The sequence below is a fragment of the Mytilus galloprovincialis genome, chromosome 3, assembly GCF_965363235.1.
Source record: "Mytilus galloprovincialis chromosome 3, xbMytGall1.hap1.1, whole genome shotgun sequence".
Lineage (NCBI taxonomy): Eukaryota > Metazoa > Mollusca > Bivalvia > Mytilida > Mytilidae > Mytilus > Mytilus galloprovincialis.
In genome coordinates this window covers 80,875,848-80,898,471 of record NC_134840.1, presented here as the reverse complement: position 1 = coordinate 80,898,471, position 22,624 = coordinate 80,875,848, and the positions used below count along the sequence as shown (strand labels likewise).

The 22,624-nt window shown below is 33.3% G+C and overlaps 2 protein-coding genes across 3 annotated transcripts in view; one reads left to right on the top strand and one right to left on the bottom strand.

Moving 5' to 3' along the window:
- Positions 1-3,306: 3,306 nt before the first annotated feature.
- Positions 3,307-11,986, bottom strand: LOC143069084 (malate dehydrogenase, cytoplasmic-like). Its single transcript, XM_076243536.1, has 8 exons — positions 11,886-11,986; positions 8,176-8,274; positions 7,531-7,627; positions 6,885-7,060; positions 5,772-5,894; positions 4,984-5,160; positions 4,403-4,516; positions 3,307-4,008 (listed from the first exon to the last, which is right to left on the bottom strand). The coding sequence occupies exons 1-8, from the start codon at positions 11,886-11,888 to the stop codon at positions 3,796-3,798; spliced, it is 1,002 nt and encodes a 333-aa protein (XP_076099651.1). The 5' UTR covers positions 11,889-11,986; the 3' UTR covers positions 3,307-3,795.
- An 8,637-nt stretch (positions 11,987-20,623) lies between these two features.
- LOC143069083 (bromodomain adjacent to zinc finger domain protein 1A-like) overlaps positions 20,624-22,624 on the top strand; it is a 40,354-nt gene continuing 38,353 nt past the window's right edge. The window contains exons 1-2 of one of the 2 annotated variants that reach the window (XM_076243534.1): positions 20,624-20,708; positions 20,934-21,172. In XM_076243534.1, coding sequence (XP_076099649.1) covers positions 21,060-21,172 — 113 coding nt within the window. In that variant the 5' untranslated portion in view covers positions 20,624-20,708; positions 20,934-21,059. The other variant, XM_076243535.1, reaches the window with a different exon arrangement.

Genomic DNA, 22,624 nt, shown 5'->3' with positions numbered 1-22,624 from the left:
AGCTTTTATAGCTTTCTGTTTCGTTGTGAGCCAAGGCTCGGTGTTGAAGACTGTACATTGACCTATAATGGTTTGATAACATATTGTGACTTGGATCAAGAGTTGTCTCGATGGCACTCATACCACATCTTCTTATATATCTGATGAAAGGGAATAGACAATATTAGGATGAGAACTAGAATTTATACTTTAAAATGTTATACATTTATTCTTGCTTGTTGGGAGTATTATATAAACTAACTTATGATGAAAGTTTTTGTTATTGTTAATTACATGTATACACTGTGTTATATTATATATTTTGTAAAAACAATGGTTTTGGATGTTATATTTTATACAGAGGGTTGGAATAGGGTTGTAATCTCAAAAATAAAAATTATTTTATATTTCTTGGTATTTATCCCATGCTGCTGCTAACAGATATACACTACACTGTGCTTATTGGACGAGTTCATAAAAGATCAAGCATAATGGGATAAATTTTATATGAGGAATCATTGGTAGACGGAAAGTTGATGACTAGGTTATTTAATATATGGTTTATCATTTCCTGGACTGTTATCAAAGGGGTTACCGGTGATCATCTACTCATTATCTAATATGCCTAAGTTTCATGAATAACATCTGGACGATTTTGGATTAGGAGGACTGTCACAATTTTGCTGATGTATCAATTTTTTTTAGTACCTTTTCAAACATTTTTAGTTTCAAGATATGACGTTTCATTGTGGTGCAGTGTTTTAATTTTAAAATTATCTGTCACTTAGATGCTCTTTTTTATAGGTTAAATTAAATGTGCATTCAACAAAATATAAAATGCATACCGGTAGTATAAATTCAATCAACAAACCTTGCAATAATATATTGATGGGTTTGAAGATAAATTTCTGTCATAATCCAGCATTCAGTTTGGTTGTAGCTTCCCACCCTCCTTCTTGGTTGACCACTTTGCAGAACTTACAAACTTGTTTTCTAATTTATGGGCATGTTTTTTGGTCTGTGCATCCGTCCATTCATTCGTCTGTCAGTTTGTTCCTCCTTCTGTCCTGCTTCAGGTTAAAGTTTTTGGTCAATGTAGTTTTTGATGAAGTTGACGTCCAATCAACTTGAAACTTACTAGTACACATATTACCTATGATATGATCTTTCTAATTTTACCACCAAATTAAGAGTTTTGCTCCCAATTTCACGGTCCACTAAACATAGAAAATGATAGTGTGAGTGGGTCATCTGTGTACTATGGACACATTCTTGTTTCATTTCTTCTCATTTTGAGAATTGATGAACTATAATTTGTGAATATTCAGGTATGATCATTCAAGCAAGCATCGAAAAGAGAGGTTATGGATGTCCGAAACCAAAGACACAGGAGTATAAGAGGGTCAAAAGATACCAAAGTAAAAAAACAAACTGACTGCCATAGCAAAAAACGAAAATGACCAAATGATAAACTACATTAAACAAAACAACCTAAAACTAAAGACTGAGCCACAGGAACCCAAACAAAAACTAAAATCAATCATAGGTGCTCTGGAAGGGTAATCAGATCCTGCTCCACATTTGACACAAGTGTGTTACTTTGAAATACAACCCTGGTAATAAGTCGAGAAAAAAAGAATGGGAGTGGTTATAATTGCAACACATCTGTTGTCGTCTATGAAACATATTTCCTAACAGACAACCAGTTCATGATGGGATTCAAAAGATTTTTGAAGGATGATTTCTGATCTTCCACTTGAAACTTGTGGTTAAAAGCTTCCTTTTCAGCAGCAACCCTTATTCTAGGAAACATGATATAAAATTGCAAGCTCTGTAATATCAGCAAGTTTTTCTTAAATTTGATGAGATTTTATTGTTATTGCATAAACAAACTATAGAAAATGCGGTCACAGTGAGATAAAACCTGTCCGTCATACATACACCCTAGAATCAGCAAATATAGTTGACCTATTACTTATAGTACCTGTTAAATGGACAAATTAATATTAAAATGAGATTGAGGACAAATGTACCTTGTTGTGGAAAATGTGACAATCATTCTAAACACTGAATGTAATTGATCAATTACTTATTACAACTGAGAAAGGTATCAATCATAAAAACTTGTTGACCACTGATCCATGAAATGAGGTCAAGATCAGCAGAACCTGAATTGACAAACATTTATACTGGTACCTTGCAACAAATAGCAATGATTCCATATACCAACTATAGGTGTCTTGCTGGGGAATTGACAAGCCAAGTCTACCTAAATGTAAGTTTTTACAGATCTGACAAAACAGTGATCTAGATTTTACAGAACAGATTTCTTTTGGCCATATTATACCTCCTTGTGCCCCTGAACCACCTATCCATGGACTTATAATAATAGTTTCAAATACCTGCAGCCCATACCAGTAACCTAGTGTCCATCGAAAGGCTCTCCCCTCCTAATTTTGGCGACTTATCACATTATTTTCTTCAGAATTTTGAACTTCAAAAAGACCATTCAAGTTGCCATATTTTCATAAATCGGAGAAAAGTTTATGGACCATAAATTGCATGGTTGACGTCCCTACTGTTAAGACAGTTCAGCATGGGCAGTTCTAAAAAAAAATATGCAGGGTCACAGGCCATGAAAGAATGGTGCCCATCATCACAACTACAGACAGGATTTGGGGCAAAGGGGTTAATAGAATTGTTATGTATTTTTCAAGTTACAGCCTTTTATAGCAGAGTATACAGTATAGTTTTTTTCCTTCTCATTAATGAAGGCGGTAGTATAGTTGCCTACGATTGCTTCATTTGAACTTTGGTGGATAGTTGTCAAATTCATTATTATTTTATTTCAACCCACCAGCACCATTTACTCATCCACTTTATCTTTTATTTGTTAACCTTGATACCCCAATGATAATTGTGGCCAAGTTTGGTTGCCATTGGCCAAGTAGTTTCAGAGAAGATTTTTTTTTTTTTTTTTAAAGTAAATAGATGACAAAGGATGCCAATTGATGAGAAAAGCTAACACTTATACTAATAAGCATCCTCATGTTTCATATTTTAAAGAATCAAGCAATCAAGATGAAACAGTTTTTGTTACTTTTTCCAACTTTTATATGAAAAAGCATGATTATGTAAGTCCAATTTCCTGATTATTTAAGAACTATGGAATACATTTTAGTCACTTCCTTAATGGTAGTGATGGATCCAGTCTGAAAGATTCAGATATTTTTGTCACTGTACTGATGTCTCAATATTAAATACCCAATGTATCCTTTTATTCATATAATCATTACCAACAACCGTGGAATAAAAGTTCTACTCATATACTAGTTAATTATTTATTGAGATTTTGTGATACATTGTAAATGGACGGCCCATTAATCAATATTAATCAATCATATTGCAAGTCATATATATATTGTGCAGCCATCAATTGTCAATCCACCAAAAAACCTCAATCCACATCAAACTGTTATACCCTTTATTTCATATAATAGTTGTCATACGAAAGCAGGCCGAATGTGTACAACACACTCTAATATGTAAAAAGTCAATAGCACTAAAAATACAATGTACGTGGAGAAAAAACATTTGTCTCGCCTAATATTAAATATGTAGACTCAGTTAAATAAAAATAATAAAAATAGATTATAACAGCTGAAATATTTATGATGAAGTCATTGAATTCTGGATTTTGGATTGTTAAAGTTCTTGAATTTGCAGTTCTGACAGAGAAAAAATACATGATTACAATACGAGTAGCAACAGAAAACATGATTGTTCTAAGGGAGACAACTACAATTTAGAAGCTGGTCAAGATTCACAAACGCTAAGGGCCATATTTTTCTCTTCCGATAGCTCTTTCTCTGTAGCATCCATCTTCTCTCTAGAGAAGTCATTAATGGTCAATCCTTTGACAATCTCGTAGGTATGATCTGGTTTTGTACGAACAGGAAAGCTGTAGATTAGACCCTCTTCAATATTATATGATCCATCTGAAGGGACTGCCATTGAAACATATGTACCCTGTAAAGACAATTGTAGAATGAACTTTTCAGTATATTGTCCAAAATGCTATACTAAATGATTTTAACAAGTGTGATATGCTGTAACCAAATAAGCCTTGCCTAAAAAAATAATAAAATACCAAATATCTGTACAGTAACCATGTACATATTTTATTTTTACTTCTCAGCATTGAACTGACCTGCAGCAAACTAAGTCAACAACATAATTCTATTTTGACCAATGCAAAGATATTAATTAAGGAAGGCTAATCCCACATTGATTATAAAAAAAATAACCTGTCAATGAAATCTGCTTAGACAAAGTGAAAAGTCTGTTTATGGTTGAAAGATTTCATAGACAACAACTGATTACCGTTACTTTTATCTAAATTCACTCAAGCAAATTGACTTACGTCTGGTACTCCATTCCACCAGTCTCTAACGTGATCTACAATAGCTTTGGCTGCTGACATGGCACTAGATAATTTCCTAGCTTTAATAACAGCTGCACCTCTTTGCTGGACAGTCTGAAAATGTGGAAATTTTAGATATGATGAAAATATAAGAAATATGCATGTATACAGATGAGATCATTACACAAAATATCCATCTGCCATTCAACAGATTATTTGCATGAAAATCTTCATGCAACCTGGCTAAAACACACAAGTATTAGAATTTCCAGAAAAAAAAACACTCTTGCAAAATTGTTACTTTTTACCATTTTTCTATGAAATAAATAAAATTCCTTGAGTTAAATGTTCGTGTTGCTCATTCTATAATTTTCTATGTTGTGTTTGAGTACTGTTGTTTGAGTACTGTTGTTTGAGCACTGTTGTTTGTTTTTTTGTTTTCTGCCATTGCATTCAGTTTGTTTTCAATTTATGAGTTGAGGTCCCATTGGTATCTCACTTTTTAGAGATATCTGACATACTAAATCTTCATGAGGTATATAAAAGTCATGCACCTATTTCCATATTTGGTGATAACATACCTTGATGAAATCATTGTTGAGCCAGTTGTCATCTTTAACAGCTTCACGTACTGGCATGGATTTTCCGTTTAAGTCTACGACAGCTTGGTTTACATCTGGATATTGAGTAGACGAGTGATTTCCCCAAATGACACAATTCTTTACAGAACTGTTACTTACACCTAGCTTGGCTGCAATCTAAAAAAACATATTCAGTATATTATTATCAGATTTGAATGATAATTGTGACATAATCAGCAAATACATGTATGTAGGACACAGTTTTTCTCAAGCTTTGTTTGTGCATTTCTGTGACTTGTGCCATATTTCAGTGATTTCTGTAGAAAGGTTTTCAAATTTGTTGCACCCAACCTTATTTCTATAATGCCCTGTCCTTTCAAAAAACTTAAAATAAAACACACTAAAGTAATTCATTTGTATTAACAATATCTAACAATTACTTCAGATAATAATTTGTGCTTGTATTTGGTAGTTTGATATTAGTGCTAAAGTATATCATACTTATGCTAATGAAATGTTTTGTAGCAGGCTGATAACTGCAAAATAATTATGCATGGGCTTGATAAAGGTTTTTCTCATTTTAATTCATTCTGAATTTTGCATTCTTGTGCTCGGACACTATTTGGCTCAAGTTTGATAGTGGCTGAAGAGTAACATACATGCTTTTGTGCAATATTTTGATCAATTATCTTCTTGAAAAAATCTTATTCTTCTTGAAGCTGTCATGCTAAATTTTTATGATTTGACCCGATCAATTGAATAGCTGTGATTAACATTACAATACATACCTGTGCTTGTGCCCTGTTTTGATCAAGCCTTGTCAATGCAGTAAAGTTTGCTGGGTTAATGGATGGTGCATATTTCTTACAAATATATGCGTTGGTATTGGCTGGATTTCCAACAACTACTACCTATAAAACAAAGAAAATGTGAATGTCATATGAAGTCTGAATGGATTGGTTATGGCTGTTTTTCCACTTGTCAGCAGACATGGTCTATGTAATAGGGAGATTAAATCTTTTCAAAAATATATATATTTAGTTTCTAAAAAGACGGATAATATAAATATGAATTGAAATGAACTATTTTTGAGGTTGGTTATTCAAGAAGATGCATACAATGTTATGCAATATCTACCCACTTGTTTTTAGAAAGTAATAGAAAATTCAATGCTAAGTGGGTATAATAAAATTAAAAGTTATTTGCTTGCCCTACAGATCTGAAAATTGTTTATGTTGTTCAAAGTTATGTTATTGGATCAGGGAGTATGATTCTGTCAAAGTTACAAAATTGTGCCCCGAGGTTTAGGAATAGAATAAATTACAAAAGAAGGAAGATAAAAGATCGAACAAAAAGACATCCCAATCACTATATACTCTGCCCTCTATTAACACTAATGTAGAAATCAACTATATTTCATTTGCTTCTTATATACTACATAAAGCTCTGTCACAGTCTTCTGGCACATCAGGCAAAATAAAATAATAAGTGTATTTCCTATTACATCTTTGGATACAAATAGGGTAGGTGGGTAAGGAAGTTTTTTATTTTACAATTTTTTTTGACATTGAGTTAAAGGGGGAGCAGTTCTGACTATAACAGTGCTTATTGAAAAATAATCAAACAAACTTTAAGGTAGGCTATTTCCAAGATTAAAATATAGGGTATGTATGGAAATAGGAAGCACGCATATATTTTTTTCATTTGGCCTCAGCAGAATTAAACTAAAGAAAGCAATCTCTGTTAAATGTATTAAAACCTTTTTTGAAACAGGGCTATTTAGAGCTTTACAAATTGTAAAGACCCTTAAAAATTAAAGAAGACTTGATGTTGACCTTCAGTTGTCATTTGAGTGTTTTGGATCATTTGATTGATGTTTCATGTCTGTTATTTAACTATACCTTGATGTTTTTCTTGGCCTGTGTATCGATTGCGTTTCCCATGGATTTAAATATCTTAACATTAGCAGCTAATAAATCTTTTCTTTCCATTCCTTCTCTTCTGGGCATGGCACCTACTAACATTGCTACATCAACATCTTTAAAAGCCTCCATTTCATTAACAGATGGAATAACCTCTACAAAATATATATAATTGTAACCTGACAAAATGGAAATCTACATGATCTAAAACATTTTTTTTTTTTTTATTTTATATTATGCGATAAATTTTTATTTACAATTATAACTAAAATGTAATAATAGAAATCATGCATATGTTGTATCGATTCACGACAAAATCCATACATCCCAAAGCAAAAGAACTGTGCTTTTGTTGCTGTTCCTTTTAAAACATTATTAACACATTAGTCTGTGACTTTGTGGGATAAGTAAGAAATGCAAATCTTTGTTTAGATACATAAGAAAAATTTCAGAATATTGTTCTTCGAACTAGTAGTTGAGAAAGTTTTTGGTTCAGATTGCTATGTTTTTCAATTCATGTCAATGGAGAATTTTGTGTTGTGATTCTATATTTTTTCGCCCCCCTGTCTCTTAAAAAATAATAACAAAACAAAATGAAAGGAATTTCGACCATAATTATTTTTACCTCTCAGTAATGGAAGAGCACAATCCATCATCTCCATGACAACTCCTTCCAAAACACCCAACATTGGTTGAATATCCAGAAGGACAAGGATGATTGGCTGAAAAAAAGAATAAAAATGTATGACAGGACAAACTTCATGTATCATAGAAACCAGTTATGAATTGCTTTTCATAGATTCATTCCACAGAAAGATGTGATGCTATAATTATTAACCAAATTGTTGTTAAAATTTAGCCTTAAACAAATTTTGTATTGACTCAGAAAGCAGGATTACTTTTGAAAAACAAATGTTAGTTAAAAGATAGACTTTTTTGTACATAAATTAGGCTGTAAGTTTTCTCGTTTGAATTGTTTTACATTGTCATTTATATCTGACTATGTGGTATGGGATTTGCTCATTGATGAATGCCATATGGTGACCTATACATTTGTAGAAAACTGTTGTTAATTTCCTTGTCATTTGGTCTCTTGTGGAGAGATGTCTCATTGGCAATCATACCATATCTTTTTTATATACAATAGTGGATCATCGATGTTCCAACAACATTTTCATTGATAAAGCAAATTTTTATCAATTTGTTTAACTCGGTTATAATTATTTCTGTAATGCAACTGTAAATATTATGTAAATAAGTATATATTTACCTGGTTAGGTCCAAAGACATCTCCTTTAGCCACAGAGTACAATAAAGAATAAGCAATCTGACCAGCAGCACCTGTTACAAGTACTCTCAATGGTTCAGCCTATAATAAAATATACATACATGTACATGACATACATTTGTTTCTATTAATGCTATCAACCAAAATAAATTTTCCAGTTTAATTATCTAAAGACATAGAGCCTTTTGTTTATCTCTTCATGGTGAAGTTATCTGTGCATGTCGATACAGTAAAACCTTCAAGGTTTATTTTTTGGTCAAATGATGTCATACTGAAGGCATATTGTATTCCCTTATTTCTATATAAATATTTCTGAAAAACGTTCTCATTTCATTTACCAGCATACCTAGTTAGCCTCATTGGAATGTGCTGCAACAACATTAATATTGTGTACCAATCCTCTTGGCAACACAAAGAATATAAGATTTAATTATTTCCAAGCTACTAAAAACAAGAGGCTCTCAAGAGCCTGAATCGCTCACCTGGTAAACAATGCCTTATTGAACATATTGAACCATGCCAGGCAAACATGTACAGCTAACAATTCTTCAATATTACAAATATATATGACTTACTGTTTATAAATAAAGAAAATGAGACCAAAACACAAACACTTAAAACTTAGCAATGGACTGTGAAAATGAGGTCAAGTTCAAATAAAACCTGCGTAACCGACATATAGATCATAAAATATTTTCATACACCAAATATAGTTGACCTAATGCATAAAGTATTAAAAAAATAGACCAAAACTAAAAAAGTTAACTTTGACCACTGAATTATGAAAATGAGGTCAAGGTTAGATGACACCTGTCAGCTAGACATGTACACCTTACAATCATTCTATACACCAATTTTAGTAGACCTATTGCATATAGTATAAGAAAAACAGACCAAAACACAAAAACTTAACTATAACCACTGAACCATGAAAATGAGGTCAAGGTGAGATGACACCTGCCAGTTGGACATGTACACTTTACAGTTCTTCTATACACCAAATCTACTAGACTTATTGCTTATAGTATCTGAGATATGGACTTGACCACGAAAATTTAACGTTGTTCACTGATCCATGAAATGAGGTCGAGGTCAAGTGAAAACTGTCCGACAGGCATGAGGACCTTGCAAGGAACGCACGTACCAAATATAGTTATTCAATTCTGCCGCCGGATCACTATCCCTATATCAAGCTAACTGCAACAAAAGTTGCAGGCTCGACAAAAATGATCAAGACAATTTTTTTAACTAATCATTTATTAAGAGAAAAAACTTGCATACATGTACTTACTATACATCTTTTTCTAAAATAAAATTTTACCCTGCTAGGTAGAGAATAGGTAGGTAGATTATGTTGGACATTGTTAAACTTTGAACCCCTTAACTAAGAAACATTGACTATGAAGATTACCTCAGTACCATAGTATTAGTGTGTTAAAATATGGCCACAATAAAAATCCTCAATTCAGTTGAAGTTTGGTTGAATTTGGTTGAGTAGTTTTAGAGGAGAAGATTTTTTAAAGTTAACAAATATGATGAACAAATTGTGAAAAAATTGTCATTAAAGGACAATAACCCCTTAAGGGGTCAATTGACAATTTTGGTCATATTTAACTTATTTGTAGATCTTACTTTGCTGATCATTTTTGCTGTTTACAGTTTATCTTTATCTATAATGATATTCAAGATAATGACCAAAAACTGCAAAATTTCCTTAAAATTACCAATTAAGTGGCAGCAACCCAACAATGGTTTGTTTGATTCGTCTGAAAATTTCAGGGCTGATAGATCTTGACCTAATGAACATTTTCACCCATGTCAGATTTGCTCTAAATGCTTTCGTTTTTGAGATATAAGCCAAAAACTGCATTTGACCCCTATGTTCTATTTAAAGTAAGGGCGGCCATGTTTTTTGACGGATCAAAAATCGAAGCACACACTTTGTGCAGGATAATCTAAGGAACTATCATGCTAAGTTTCATCCAAATCCATTCAGTAATTTCAGAGGAGAAGATTTTTTAAAGTTAGCAAATATGATGAACAAATTGTGAAAAATTGTCATTAAAGGACATTTACCCCTTAAGGGGTCAATTGACAATTTTGGTCATATTAACCTATTTGTAGATCTTACTTTGCTGATCATTTTTGCTGTTTACAGTTTATCTTTATCTATAATGATATTCAAGATAATGACCAAAAACTGCAAAATTTCCTTAAAATTACCAATTAAGTGGCAGCAACCCAACAATGGTTTGTTTGATTCGTCTGAAAATTTCAGGGCTGATAGATCTTGACCTAATGAACATTTTTACCCCATGTCAGATTTGCTCTAAATGCTTTCGTTTTTGAGATATAAGCCAAAAACTGCATTTGACCCCTATGTTCTATTTAAAGTAAGGGCGGCCATGTTTTTTGACGGATCAAAAATCGAAGCACACACTTTGTGCAGGATAATCTAAGGAACTATCATGCTAATTTTCATCCAAATCCATTCAGTAGTTTCAGAGGAGAAGATTTTTTAAAGTTAGCAAATATGATGAACAAATTGTGAAAAATTGTCATTAAAGGACATTTACCCCTTAAGGGGTCAATTGACAATTTTGGTCATATTAACCTATTTGTAGATCTTACTTTGCTGATCATTTTTGCTGTTTACAGTTTATCTTCATCTATGATAATATTCAAGATAATGACCAAAAACTGCAAAATTTCCTTAAAATTACCAATTAAGTGGCAGCAACCCAACAATGGTTTGTTTGATTCATCTGAAAATTTCTGGGCTGATAGATCTTGACCTAATGAACATTTTTACCCCATGTCAGATTTGCTCTAAATGCTTCCGTTTTTGAGATATAAGCCAAAAACTGCATTTGACCCCTATGTTCTATTTTAAGTAACGGCGGCCATGTTTTTTGACGGATCAAAAATCGAAGCACACACTTTGTGCAGGATAATCTAAGGAACAATCATTTTAAGTTTCATTCAAATCCATTCAGTAGTTTCAGAGGAGAAGATGTTTGAAAAATTGTTAACGACGACAGACGACGACGACGGACGCCAAGTGATGAGAAAAGCTCACATGGCCTTTTAGGCCAGGTGAGCTAAAAATTAATACAGTTGTATTCTATTCCAATCATAGACTTCAACTCTTATTTTATTCTAAATTCAACTCATTGTCGATCATGTCAATAACACATGATCATAGCAACCAAATTGGTCAAAAACTGACAAAATCTTGACCAAATAAAATTATTTTGTATTTTTAATAGAGTAAATAAATCATTGTCCAGACGTGAATCTGGGAAAACAACAGCAGATTTGATGGAAGAAATATGGATACAGAGTATGAAGGGGAAAGCCCTTGTTTCCAGGAATAAAATTGTTACTAAAAGGGAGGATAATTAGCTGATAAAGTAACGAAATTTAATTGCTATCTGTTGTTTGGTGTAATTATAAATGGAGATGGCATTAAACACACCGCTTCGACGGGATGCTGACGTGCATCGGTAACAATTGATATGTAAATGAAGGTTGACAACCATCATGACCATTTGAAGGTCGTTCCACATTGGCTATGTGTCGACTAAGATCATACTTGACAAAGAAATTGTCATTCCGCTTCAAAGCATTAAATATTGCAATTGTAAGTTCTTTAAAGCTTTACATTAATTAAACCTTAAAAAAATATATACCATATTTGTTTCTTTTCCTGTTTTCTACCAACGTAAAAAATATCACACACTTCCTAACACCGGCTAAAAGGTCAAGGTCTGTTAAATTGTAATAGTCGAACCAACATTCCGGTTATATTTGCGGTTTTCTTGATTAATCAGGATTAACAGTCTAAAAATTGATAGAAGTTTTTAATACTTTGACAAAATAGATTAGATCACTGAAGTTGGTTTTTTTTTTAAATAATAAAGAGTTTGGGCCAAGGAGTTTCTTTTTAAGCTACGGATTGTGCAAAAATGTCCGATATTATAATGAAGAGCCTTTTTTAATTACATAGTTGATTCATTGAGAGAGATCCGTTTTCGCCAAAAATGCGTCCTTTAGCGCCACAACTGTTTTCTTCAATGCTACGTTTGCGCCACCTGTTTTAAAATAACATGGTATCATTTGTGACAAAAATAAAACACACGTCTGCGCAAATTAGAAGAAATATTACTTCCCTCCTCCCTTACATGATTGGGACTTGGAACAGCACTGAGCAGTTTACGCTGCAAGTATTTCTTTTTCTGAAACATACTTTTTCTTACTGCTCCTGCATGGGTACTTCACAGTTTAATGTACGCAGTAGCTTGTATCTTCACTTTATTGTCCAAAAAGACAATACACTGAAGTATAAAATGCATAAAACAGTTCATAATTATTATAATTCCTGTGGAATGCTTCTGCTCCATGACTGGTACGTCTTGCGTTAGATAGAGTTTCAGCCCAAACGGATGGTGGGAACAAAGCACTGTGTCACCAACATATGTGGCTAAAACATAATCAGAAAAAGCTTCTATTTTCTTCTCTTTTTGGCATATTTTGTATTAAACATTCCAGGGGCGTAGCTTACGTTGAGGCAACCAACCGAGGCAGTTGCCTCGGTAAAAAAAAAAAAAAAAAAAAAAAAATATTTTCCTTCACTATATTTTCTTTTAAATGATTATTGCAGCAAACTGGCTACTAAACAATAATATAGCAACTTGTTATGTCTTGTTGGCGCGGTTATTGATTCATACCCTTTACGAATTATTCAAGACTTATATAAATGGGAACATTTGAATTAATTTTCCCTCCTCTACTTGGAAAATCCTTTACGGTAGTTTTCTGTAATTCAAGTTTGTCAGTGTAAAAGGAAATCGACAACAGATTTATTTTGTCCTACCCCATTGCAAGCGAAAACAGTGAGTAGAATAGATGAGGATCCAACTCACGAGTCACCCGATCAAATCACTTTACCATTGAATTAGGTAAATTATTTAATTTTGTGTCAGAATAATTTCTAGTATATGAGGGCCTGGGTGAGGTTTTAAGAAAACAGAAAAATCGGCCCCGAAATTAATTTAAATTTTAAAGAATATGGATTTAAAATGGTGCTAAATTATAAAATAAAGGAAAATCAAATTATGGGCGACAATGATTATAAAATAAATATTTGATAATCCCATTCTAAGCATTCAAACCCACATGTTCCCCTACGACTATGTTCATTGACTCTGGTACCAAACAAAACAAAATATGCATCTATATATCATAGTGCACAGAAAATAATTTTTATGTTGTGGTTCTGAAGTTTCAATTTTGGAAAAAGGGTCCATTAACATAAAGGTATACTTAACTTTTGAACTGTGGGGCTGCCCTGGCGGTCTGGACTCGCTATTTTAAATTCATAGTACGTTTTCACAAGCAGGGAATTTAAAATATTTAAAGTTAATACATAATGTCAGTTTATATATAAAACAAATTAACCAAATACTGTTCCTTTATAATGAAGACTTTAGAATAAAGTAAATGTTAGTTATTCGCCGGTTGTCATGTTCATCGTGAATGAAAAAAAGTTATAAAAGTCATTCAATATATAATTTCAAGACCTTCGAAGGAATACACCACTAAAACAAGTGCCGTGCTACACTTTACATGTAGCATATGTTTTTCTCCTAGTTTATCTTGAAATTCGTTTGTTCAATCCAGCTGTCATTTTGTGGTGATTATCTATAATTCGTTGCTTCGTGACCTACGACCAAATAAATGATCTCACAAAACTTATTACAAATAAACCTTGATATTTGCGTTCGTTTTTTCTGTATTGAACATTTCGTATAGGTTTCTTCTATCCACCGAGCAAGGTCATGATTTCTTGTGATATGGCGTTAACTCATGTCACAGTGAGGTACAGCCAACTATATTAGAGTGTACTACGGCTTGGAAATATATTGGGAGCCATTAGGCATTTGAGCTGGCTTTCTGCTGGGAACGTATGTCAATATATATGTTCCTGCTTTCTGTAACTGCTAGCAAGTCAGGAAACTGACTTTTCATTGGTTGTCTAATGTGATACCTTCACGTATTTTGTTATTTTTATAGCTTTAAGTATAGATAGTAAGGCATATAATTAACATTATTATGATGAAATAACATTGAACAGCAACTATTTTTAACGATTTTTTCTTGTTCAAATTGTAAAAACCTCGATAGCTTAAGGGGGCTGCGCCCCCCTGACCCCCTGCCTCGGTATAAACAGAAGGCAAGCTACGCCACTGCATTCATCAAAGCAATAAGTTTAATTTTCTTCTCTATCTGCACATTGACAGTCTGCATGAATGCATTTCAAATCATTTCTCCAGATGTTCATCTTCATTGTGAAATTTCCGAACATATGATACTTTTTAAGCCAAAAATAAGAGTTTATGATAGATATATGTACAGGTAAATTGGCGCAAACGAGTTCCGAATATTGGCACAGTTGATACATTTGGAAAACAAAATTTGGCGCAAATGATACCCCTGAAAAACAGTAATTGGCGCAAAAGGACTGCTGCCGATTCATTTGACCATAATTCAGTAGGCCTATTCTAAAACTACAAAAAATGCATGTTTCACTGATCTGCAAAAACTGTGATGTGTTAACTTGGTTTGGGAAGATTTTACTGTATTTCAACATACGATTATAAAATACTATCTCATATGTTAAAGAGGTAAAACTTTTAAATTATAATATTTTTTTCACTGAATCATTAGTTAAAATGAAATAGTTAAATAACAATTCGCTTTTAGCAGTCAGTATGGTTCAATTTTGTCAAAATAAGCTAAGAAACATTGATGAATTATTCACTTGCAAGTGAATAATTCGTCCTGGCTGAATCGGTATTTATGTGAACTTCAATTTAGCTAGCTAAAGATGGATAACGCATGCATCGTGCGTGTAAAGTTATTCAAGGAAAATAATGTCAACATTGAAAGTGAAATAAAGGTAAATCATTTGATTGACTTATTCGATCCACAAAAATATCATTCATATAAAGGTAAAAACGATGATTAATATGTACTATTTTCAATCTATAAATTGAAATCAAACAGACCTAGAAAAAACCAATGGTACGATTTCGATATCTATCTATATTTATATTTATGTTTATATCGCTTATATGGTCATCAGTGGTTGTCAGAGGTCAACTCGATAGTTAATTAGATGACATCATCTAGATAAAAAAAAAGGAATGTAAGAAAAGTTAGAATACAATTGTCAACGAACCTGTATATTTGTTCCAGCTAACAAAAGTTCGGAGGCATGACAGGAACGGGCCCCCTCTTAGGCAGTCAGTGGCACTGGGCCCCCACTTATAAAATGTCTGGATCCGCCACTGTCTAGCACTTTGAACTCAAATTGGAGTGCAACTTGAAGTTATGATCCACCATGTGGCACAGACCTATTCCAAATTCATTCTGTATTTACATTCAGATTCGACATCATTACACCACATATTTTATATGGTAAGAATGTCATATATTGTTCATATTTTATTTTGTGTTTTCAATACAACGGTTGTTTTAATGATAAAAGTTATTATTTGTTTTCACTTGTACCATGATGTGTATGTATCTTCAAGTTGTTTAACAATGACCAATAATTGGTTTAATGAAAAATGCGGACGATGTTCGAGGGAGAATCAAATCTTTGAAGACGGAGAGAGCCCTACAAAATCTACAAACACAAACACACTGAGCAAAACGAACACCTCCAAAACAGCTATATGGGTATTCGATCTCAGGTGCTCCGGAAGCAAATCCTGCCCCACATGTGAAACCGGTCGAATCTTTCATGTGCCAGTGGCGGATCCAGCCATTTTAAAAAGGGGGGGGGGGGGGGTTCCCAACACAGAGTAAAGGGGGGTTCCAACTATATGCTCCCATTCAAATGCATTGATCGGCCAAAAAAAGGGGGGTTCCAACCCCCGGACCCCCCCCCCTCCCCCGGGATCCGCCACTGATGTGCTCACTGTAAGATGAACAAAGTTTGAATGTTCGTAATTGAAGGATTAATTGGTAATTTGACATAAATAGTTCTTCTGAACTTCAGAGAAATCGATCTTTAGGATATCTGACATAACTGGTTCTTCTGGGAAATAGTTCCGATTAAGAATTCTGACATAAAGCTTCGGTGAAATCGATCTCGATAGGATATCTGACATAACTGCCTGGTGCTTTATAGTGAAATCGATCACAATAGGAATATCTGACACAACTAGTGCTCCAGGGAAATATATCTCAATAGGAATACTGATATAACAGGTGCTTCAGGGAAATATACCTCAATATGATATCTGATATAACTGATGTTACAGGGAAATCAATCTCGATAGGAAATCTGACATAAATGGTGCTTTAGGGCGATCAATCTTAATCGGATATATGAAATATGTCTGGTGCTTCAGGAAAACGATCTCATTAGGATATCTGACATATTTTTTTCTTTTGTTCTCACGAATTATAGTTCGATATCTGACATAACTGATAACTGACATAATCAGTGGCGGATCCAGAAATTTTCATAAGTGGGGGCCCGCTCCAGTCACGCTTCAGTGATTCCAAATTTTTTCCCGCCCCCCCCCCCCCCTAAATCCGCCTCTGATAATCTTTGTTTCAGAGAAATCGAGCGCAATAGGATATCTGACATGATTGGTGCATATAAGGGGAATGGATCTCAATACTATATTTGACGTTACTGGTGATTCAGGGAAATATATCTCACTGGGATATCTGACATAAATGTTGCATCAAAGTAATCGATCTCACTTTGATATCTGTCATGATTGGTGCTTCAGTAAAATCGATCTCAAAAGGAAATCTTACATAAATGATGCATGAAGGAAATGATCTCACAAGGATATCTGATATAATTTGTGTTTCAGAGAAATCGAGCTCAATAGGATATCTGACATGATTGGCAGATAAATCGATCTCAATACTATATTTGACATAACTGGTGATCCAGGGAAATATATCTCACTAGGATATAAGACATAAATGGTGCATCAAGGTAGTTGCAATTGATCTTACTAGGATATCTGACATGATTTGTGATTCAGGAAAATCGATCTCATTAGGAAATCTGACATAAATAATCCCACAAGGATAACTAATATAATCGACGTTTCAGAGAAGACAAGTCGATCTCACTGGGCTATCTGACATGATTGGTGCTTCAGGTAAATCTATCTCAATAGTAAATCTGACATAAACGATGCTTTGAAAAGGACACATCTCACAATGACATCTAATGTAATTGATATTTCAGAGAAATCTATCTCAAAGGGATATCTGACGTAAATGGTGCTTCAGTGAAATCCATATCAATTTTATGTTTGACATAACTGGTGCTTTAGGGAAATCAATCTCCCTGGGATATCTGACATAAATGGTGTTTCAGGGCAATCGATCATGATCGGATATCTGACATAAATGGGTTTTTTTCAAGAAAATATATCTCAATAGGATGTATGACGTCACATACCTGATTCTTCAGGGAAATCGATCCCACAAAGATATTTGATAAAGAATCATTTTCATAACAGCGTAAAATTCATAAGACAATTTCAGTAAATTCTTTGCGCGCTCAGGTTATAAATTTATTGGGTCAGATTAGGTAAACGTTCGTCTGTAACACCTACTTGTCATATCGTACGTGTTAAATACATCAGTTTAAACTGGGGGGAAGGGGATGACCGGTCACCAATAATTCTAAACGCCTAAATCAAATCAAACGAAAGATAGCACAGGACTAGACCTTGTGTGTTGATATAAATGTTGGAAACTTAAAACTTTTTTTCTTCTTCTCGTGCACCTGCATGTACCTTACTCTTTTATTCTATTTAAATCGTCATTGGTAGGCCTCTGGTAGAATGAGTAATGGTAAAATCACTGTTATCGTTAGCCTATGACAAACAAGTTAAACTGGGTTAATGATTCAGTATAACTACCTACATAAGTATTGCGGTTGTACATGCTGTTATGAAAATGATTCTAAATGGTGCTTCAGAGAATTCGATCTCAATAGGATATCTGACATAACTGGTTCTTCGTAGAAATAGTTCTCCTTCGGAATTCTGACATGATTGGTGTTTCAGAGAAATCGATCTCAATAGGATATCTGACGTAAATGGTACTTCAGTGAAATCCATATCATTTTTTTTATGTTTGACATAACTTGTGCTCTAGGGAAATAGTCTCACTAGGATATCTGACATAGGTGGTGCATCAGGGAAATCGATCTCAATAGGATATGTGACATAAATTGTGCTTCAGGGAAATGTATCTCAATAAAATGTATGACATAGGTGGTGCATCAGGGAAATCAATCTCAGGATACCTGCCGTAAATGGTGCTTCAGTGAAATCGATATCAATTTGGCATTTAACTGGTGCTTTTGGGAAATAGATCTCACTAGGATATAAGACATAGGTGGTGCATCAGGAAAATCAATCTCAATAGGATATGTGACATAAATAGTGATTCAGGGAAATATATCTCAATGAAATGTATGACATAACTGGTGCTTCAGAGAAATCGATCTCAATAGGATATCTGCCATATAAATAGTTCTGCGGAAAAAAATAGTTCTCATTGGGAATTCTGACATAATGGTGCTTTGTGGAAATCGATCAAATTAGGATATTTGACATAACTGGTCTTTCAGGGAAAATCGATCTCACTAGAATCGATATATAACATAAATGGTGCTTCAGGAAAAATCGATCTTACTTGGATATCTGACATAATTGTTTCTTCGTACTTTATTTGGGCTTTTTAATTTGTTTGATTCTTCGTACTTTATTTGGGCTTTTTAATTTGTTTGATTCAAGCGTCACTGAAGAGTCTTTTGTAGACGAAACGCCCGACTGGGGCAAATTCAAAATTTCAATCCTGGTATCTATAATGGGTTTATTTAAAGGGTAATATAATTCATAAACTGTATTTTGCCTCGAAGAATTTTCTCAAAATATCCCTTTCCCCCTTTTGAGCTCACCTGGCCATGGCCCATTGGTCCAAGTGAGCTCTTATCATAACTTGTCGTCTGTCGTCCGTCGTCCGTAAATTTTTACAAAAATCTTCTCCTTTGAAACTGCTGGGGCCAAATTTAACCAAACTTGGCCACAGTCTGCATTGGAGTATATATGAAGATGGTCGCCATATGGCTAAGAATAGAACGCATGGGGAAAATGTAGATTTTGGTCTATATCTCTGAAACCAAAGCATTTAGAGCTAATCTGACATGGGATAAAATTGTTTATCAGGTTAGAACCTGTCTCATAAAATTTCAGACGAATCAGACAAGCTGTTGTTGGATTGATACCTTTGTAATTTTAAGAAAATATTGAAGTCTCTGGTAATTATCTTGAATATTATTATAGATAGAGATAAACTGTAAACAGCAATACATTCAATAATGTTCAGCAAAGTAAGATCTACAAATACGTCAGCCTGAACAAAATGGTCAATTGGTCCCATAATGAGTAACTGCCCTTTAAGGTCAAATTTAACAATTTTTCTTCTCCTAAAACAATTGAAACAATTTTTTATACCAAACTTGACCACAATAAGCATTAGGGTATCTAGTTGAAAGAATGTGACCATAGAACCTGCTTGCCAAACAACATGGCAGACATGGCTAAAAATATAACATAAAGAGAATACAGTTTTTGACTTATATCTCTAAAACTAAAGCAAAAGTATACAAAATAGCAAAATTTGATGCAGGAATGACGATAACTAATGTGAATTTTCATTCAAAAGAACAAATTAATAAGAATATATTTTATGAAAATTAATATTTTTACAAGTGTATGTTATTTTGGTTGATTTTTAATTTATTTCAAAATTGGCATTTAAGGGGATGTAGCTTTGAAACCGTGAGTGCATTTTCTGAAGGAATCTACATGGAATTTTCCTATGAAGTATTGTAGCCGAAAAAAACGTACGGTGACCCTATATCTTTTCTTTTAATATTCTCAAAGACTTGTCTAAAAGCTATCTTTCCGTGATTTATATTACACTTCTATCATTTAGTTTAGTTTCAATATTTTCCTTTATAATCCATACAAAATATGCCATTTTGTCACAACCTGTAATTTGAGAAAATGCACGGTGACCTATCTTTTTTTTAACATATATCAATATATATTACGTTTCGGCCAAATATGAACAAATTCTATCATTTATATTTAAGACTCCCATATGAAAATATCAGGTGAGCGACACAGGCTTCTTGGAGCCTCTAGTTTTAATATGAATGTTCTGTTGTTACTTCCCTTGAACAATTTCTTGTCTTAGAGGTCGATTTAGTGTGCAAATGGGAAATTTACATACCTTGTCAATCATTAATTTTGTGACCAATCAGATAGTTTGTTTCATTTATAGACTCCGCCCAAATTGTACTTTTTTCCTTCGAAATTTTCGAAGACACTACGGTTTTACCCTTATTTTTTTGTTTTATATTATGTTTAAAGACATATTATCGCAACCATTAGGTAAATAAATTACTTAACTTTCATCGTCAAACAGATTTTCGGATCAACAAAGGGATAAAGTGGTAGAAAAACGATCGTTTTCTCCCCCCTCTCTCGGTCGGCGCGAAGTTCACATTGTGCTGTTTCACGCTACAATCAAATGACCTCGTTGTCAGACGGAGATCGAAGACCTAGCAGTCTTAAGCATAATAATTAGTTTTCGAAGTTTACATGTGTTAATTTTAGCTGACATTTTATGACACATCGAATGAAGATTCTGTCACAGCATGCAGAAAGCTATTTTGTGTCTTATTTAACAGTTTCAACAAAAATTTCTTTGTGATTCCCTCCAAAAAATTTCAACAGTTCAAGATGCCGCTATTACGAAAACAGCCATTTCACAGACAACCAGTACCAAGTTCCCTTCAGCCTGATGACGATGTATTTCATTGTAAGCTGACAAATGAAATCTTCAAAGATTATGAGTAAGTTTATTTTCTTAGCCCTGATGTTCGGTGAACATTATTCATCTAATGTATGAAAATGTGATTTAGTTTTCTGTCGGCCATTTTGTATCCTTCCTATATATAAATTTACACTAAATAACAGAAATATGTTCCTCAAAAAATATTTTGTTTGTTTGTTATGTAATTTATATCATTATGAAATGTGTTTTTCTCCACCTTCTACAATAATGAACTACTGAATGTGTATAGATCAATAAATTTGGTTAATCTATTCTGATAAATATGCATATTTGTTATATACAAACCTACATTAACCTGGAATTCTATATTTTATTATACTTAAGTATGTGTGAAGGATTCGGAGAATATTTCCATGCGAGTACTCAATCCATGTTGAAGTTGTTTAGTATTACTGCCTTTCAAGGTAGTCGGCTCCGCTGTATGCTGATTGCACACAAAGATATCATCTATTGGTGGACAAGTGCTGTTTTATATTTAAGAACAGAATCATAAGTTTATTCTTAGAAATGATACTGCCATATCTGGATCTTTCTAAGCATATCTGCATACAACAATAGAATACAACTTTTGAAGTCCCCCTCTTTATCACTATCAGGAATATGGATTTAGTAATAGCTGTATGTATGTACTTGCATAGTACTTTGTAAATGGTATTTACATCAAGGCTAAGATATAAAGGTGCGTTTGATTAATAATTCATCTGGTTGCTTACGGTAAGCCTCTGGATGCTTGAGATAAGCATTTTGAATTTGTTTGGTTGCAAAATTAGCCTGTCTACCAGCTGAGATACAAGATACTTTTTATAAACATTGGATTTTCAAAGAAAAATCTTGTTAGACTCTTTTTTTGTCAACAGTTTTATAAGATTTGATGAAGAATTTTTTTCACCAGTGAAATTCATGAACTAAGAAACTTTTAAAAATTTGTAAGGGTTCTGCAGAACTCAGTGTCTTGCTTACTTTTGCTGTTAATCTCAGGCTCAACAAAAATGAGGAAAAAAATCATAAAAATATTCCTCTTCATACTATCTTTTGATTGTAAGAAGCTTCTGTCCAAGTTTGGTAAAAATCCAGGATAGTTCATTAATCTAATAAATGTTTTAAAAACTTTAACTGCAGACTGTATGTAACATGTGTAATGTTTTCTGGCAGAAAATCTAAGTCCATTTATAAGTAAAATACGTAAAAACTGGATTTAATTTTTTACAAAATTTATTTCTGGATACTATCTTATGATCATCAACAAGCTTCTGTCAAAGTTTGGTAGAAATCCAGGATAGTATAAGAAAGTTACTCAATTTTAAAAACTTTTAACCACAGAGTGAATGTAATGTTTCCTGGCAGAAAAACTAAGTCCATTTATAAGGAAAAAATATATGGAAAAACAAGAATTTTTTTTTCAAAATTTATTTCTGGATACTATCTTATGATCATAAACAAAATTTCTGTC

What these genes read in the sequence shown, in the direction of transcription:
- LOC143069084 (XM_076243536.1), bottom strand. An exon ending in TCAACAATGATTTCATCAAG is followed by an intron (nt 4,517 to 4,983) that starts GTATGTTATCAC and finishes CCACATTTTCAG; the next exon opens with ACTGTCCAGCAAAGAGGTGC. An exon ending in GGTGGAATGGAGTACCAGAC is followed by an intron (nt 4,009 to 4,402) that starts GTAAGTCAATTT and finishes TTGTCTTTACAG; the next exon opens with GGTACATATGTTTCAATGGC.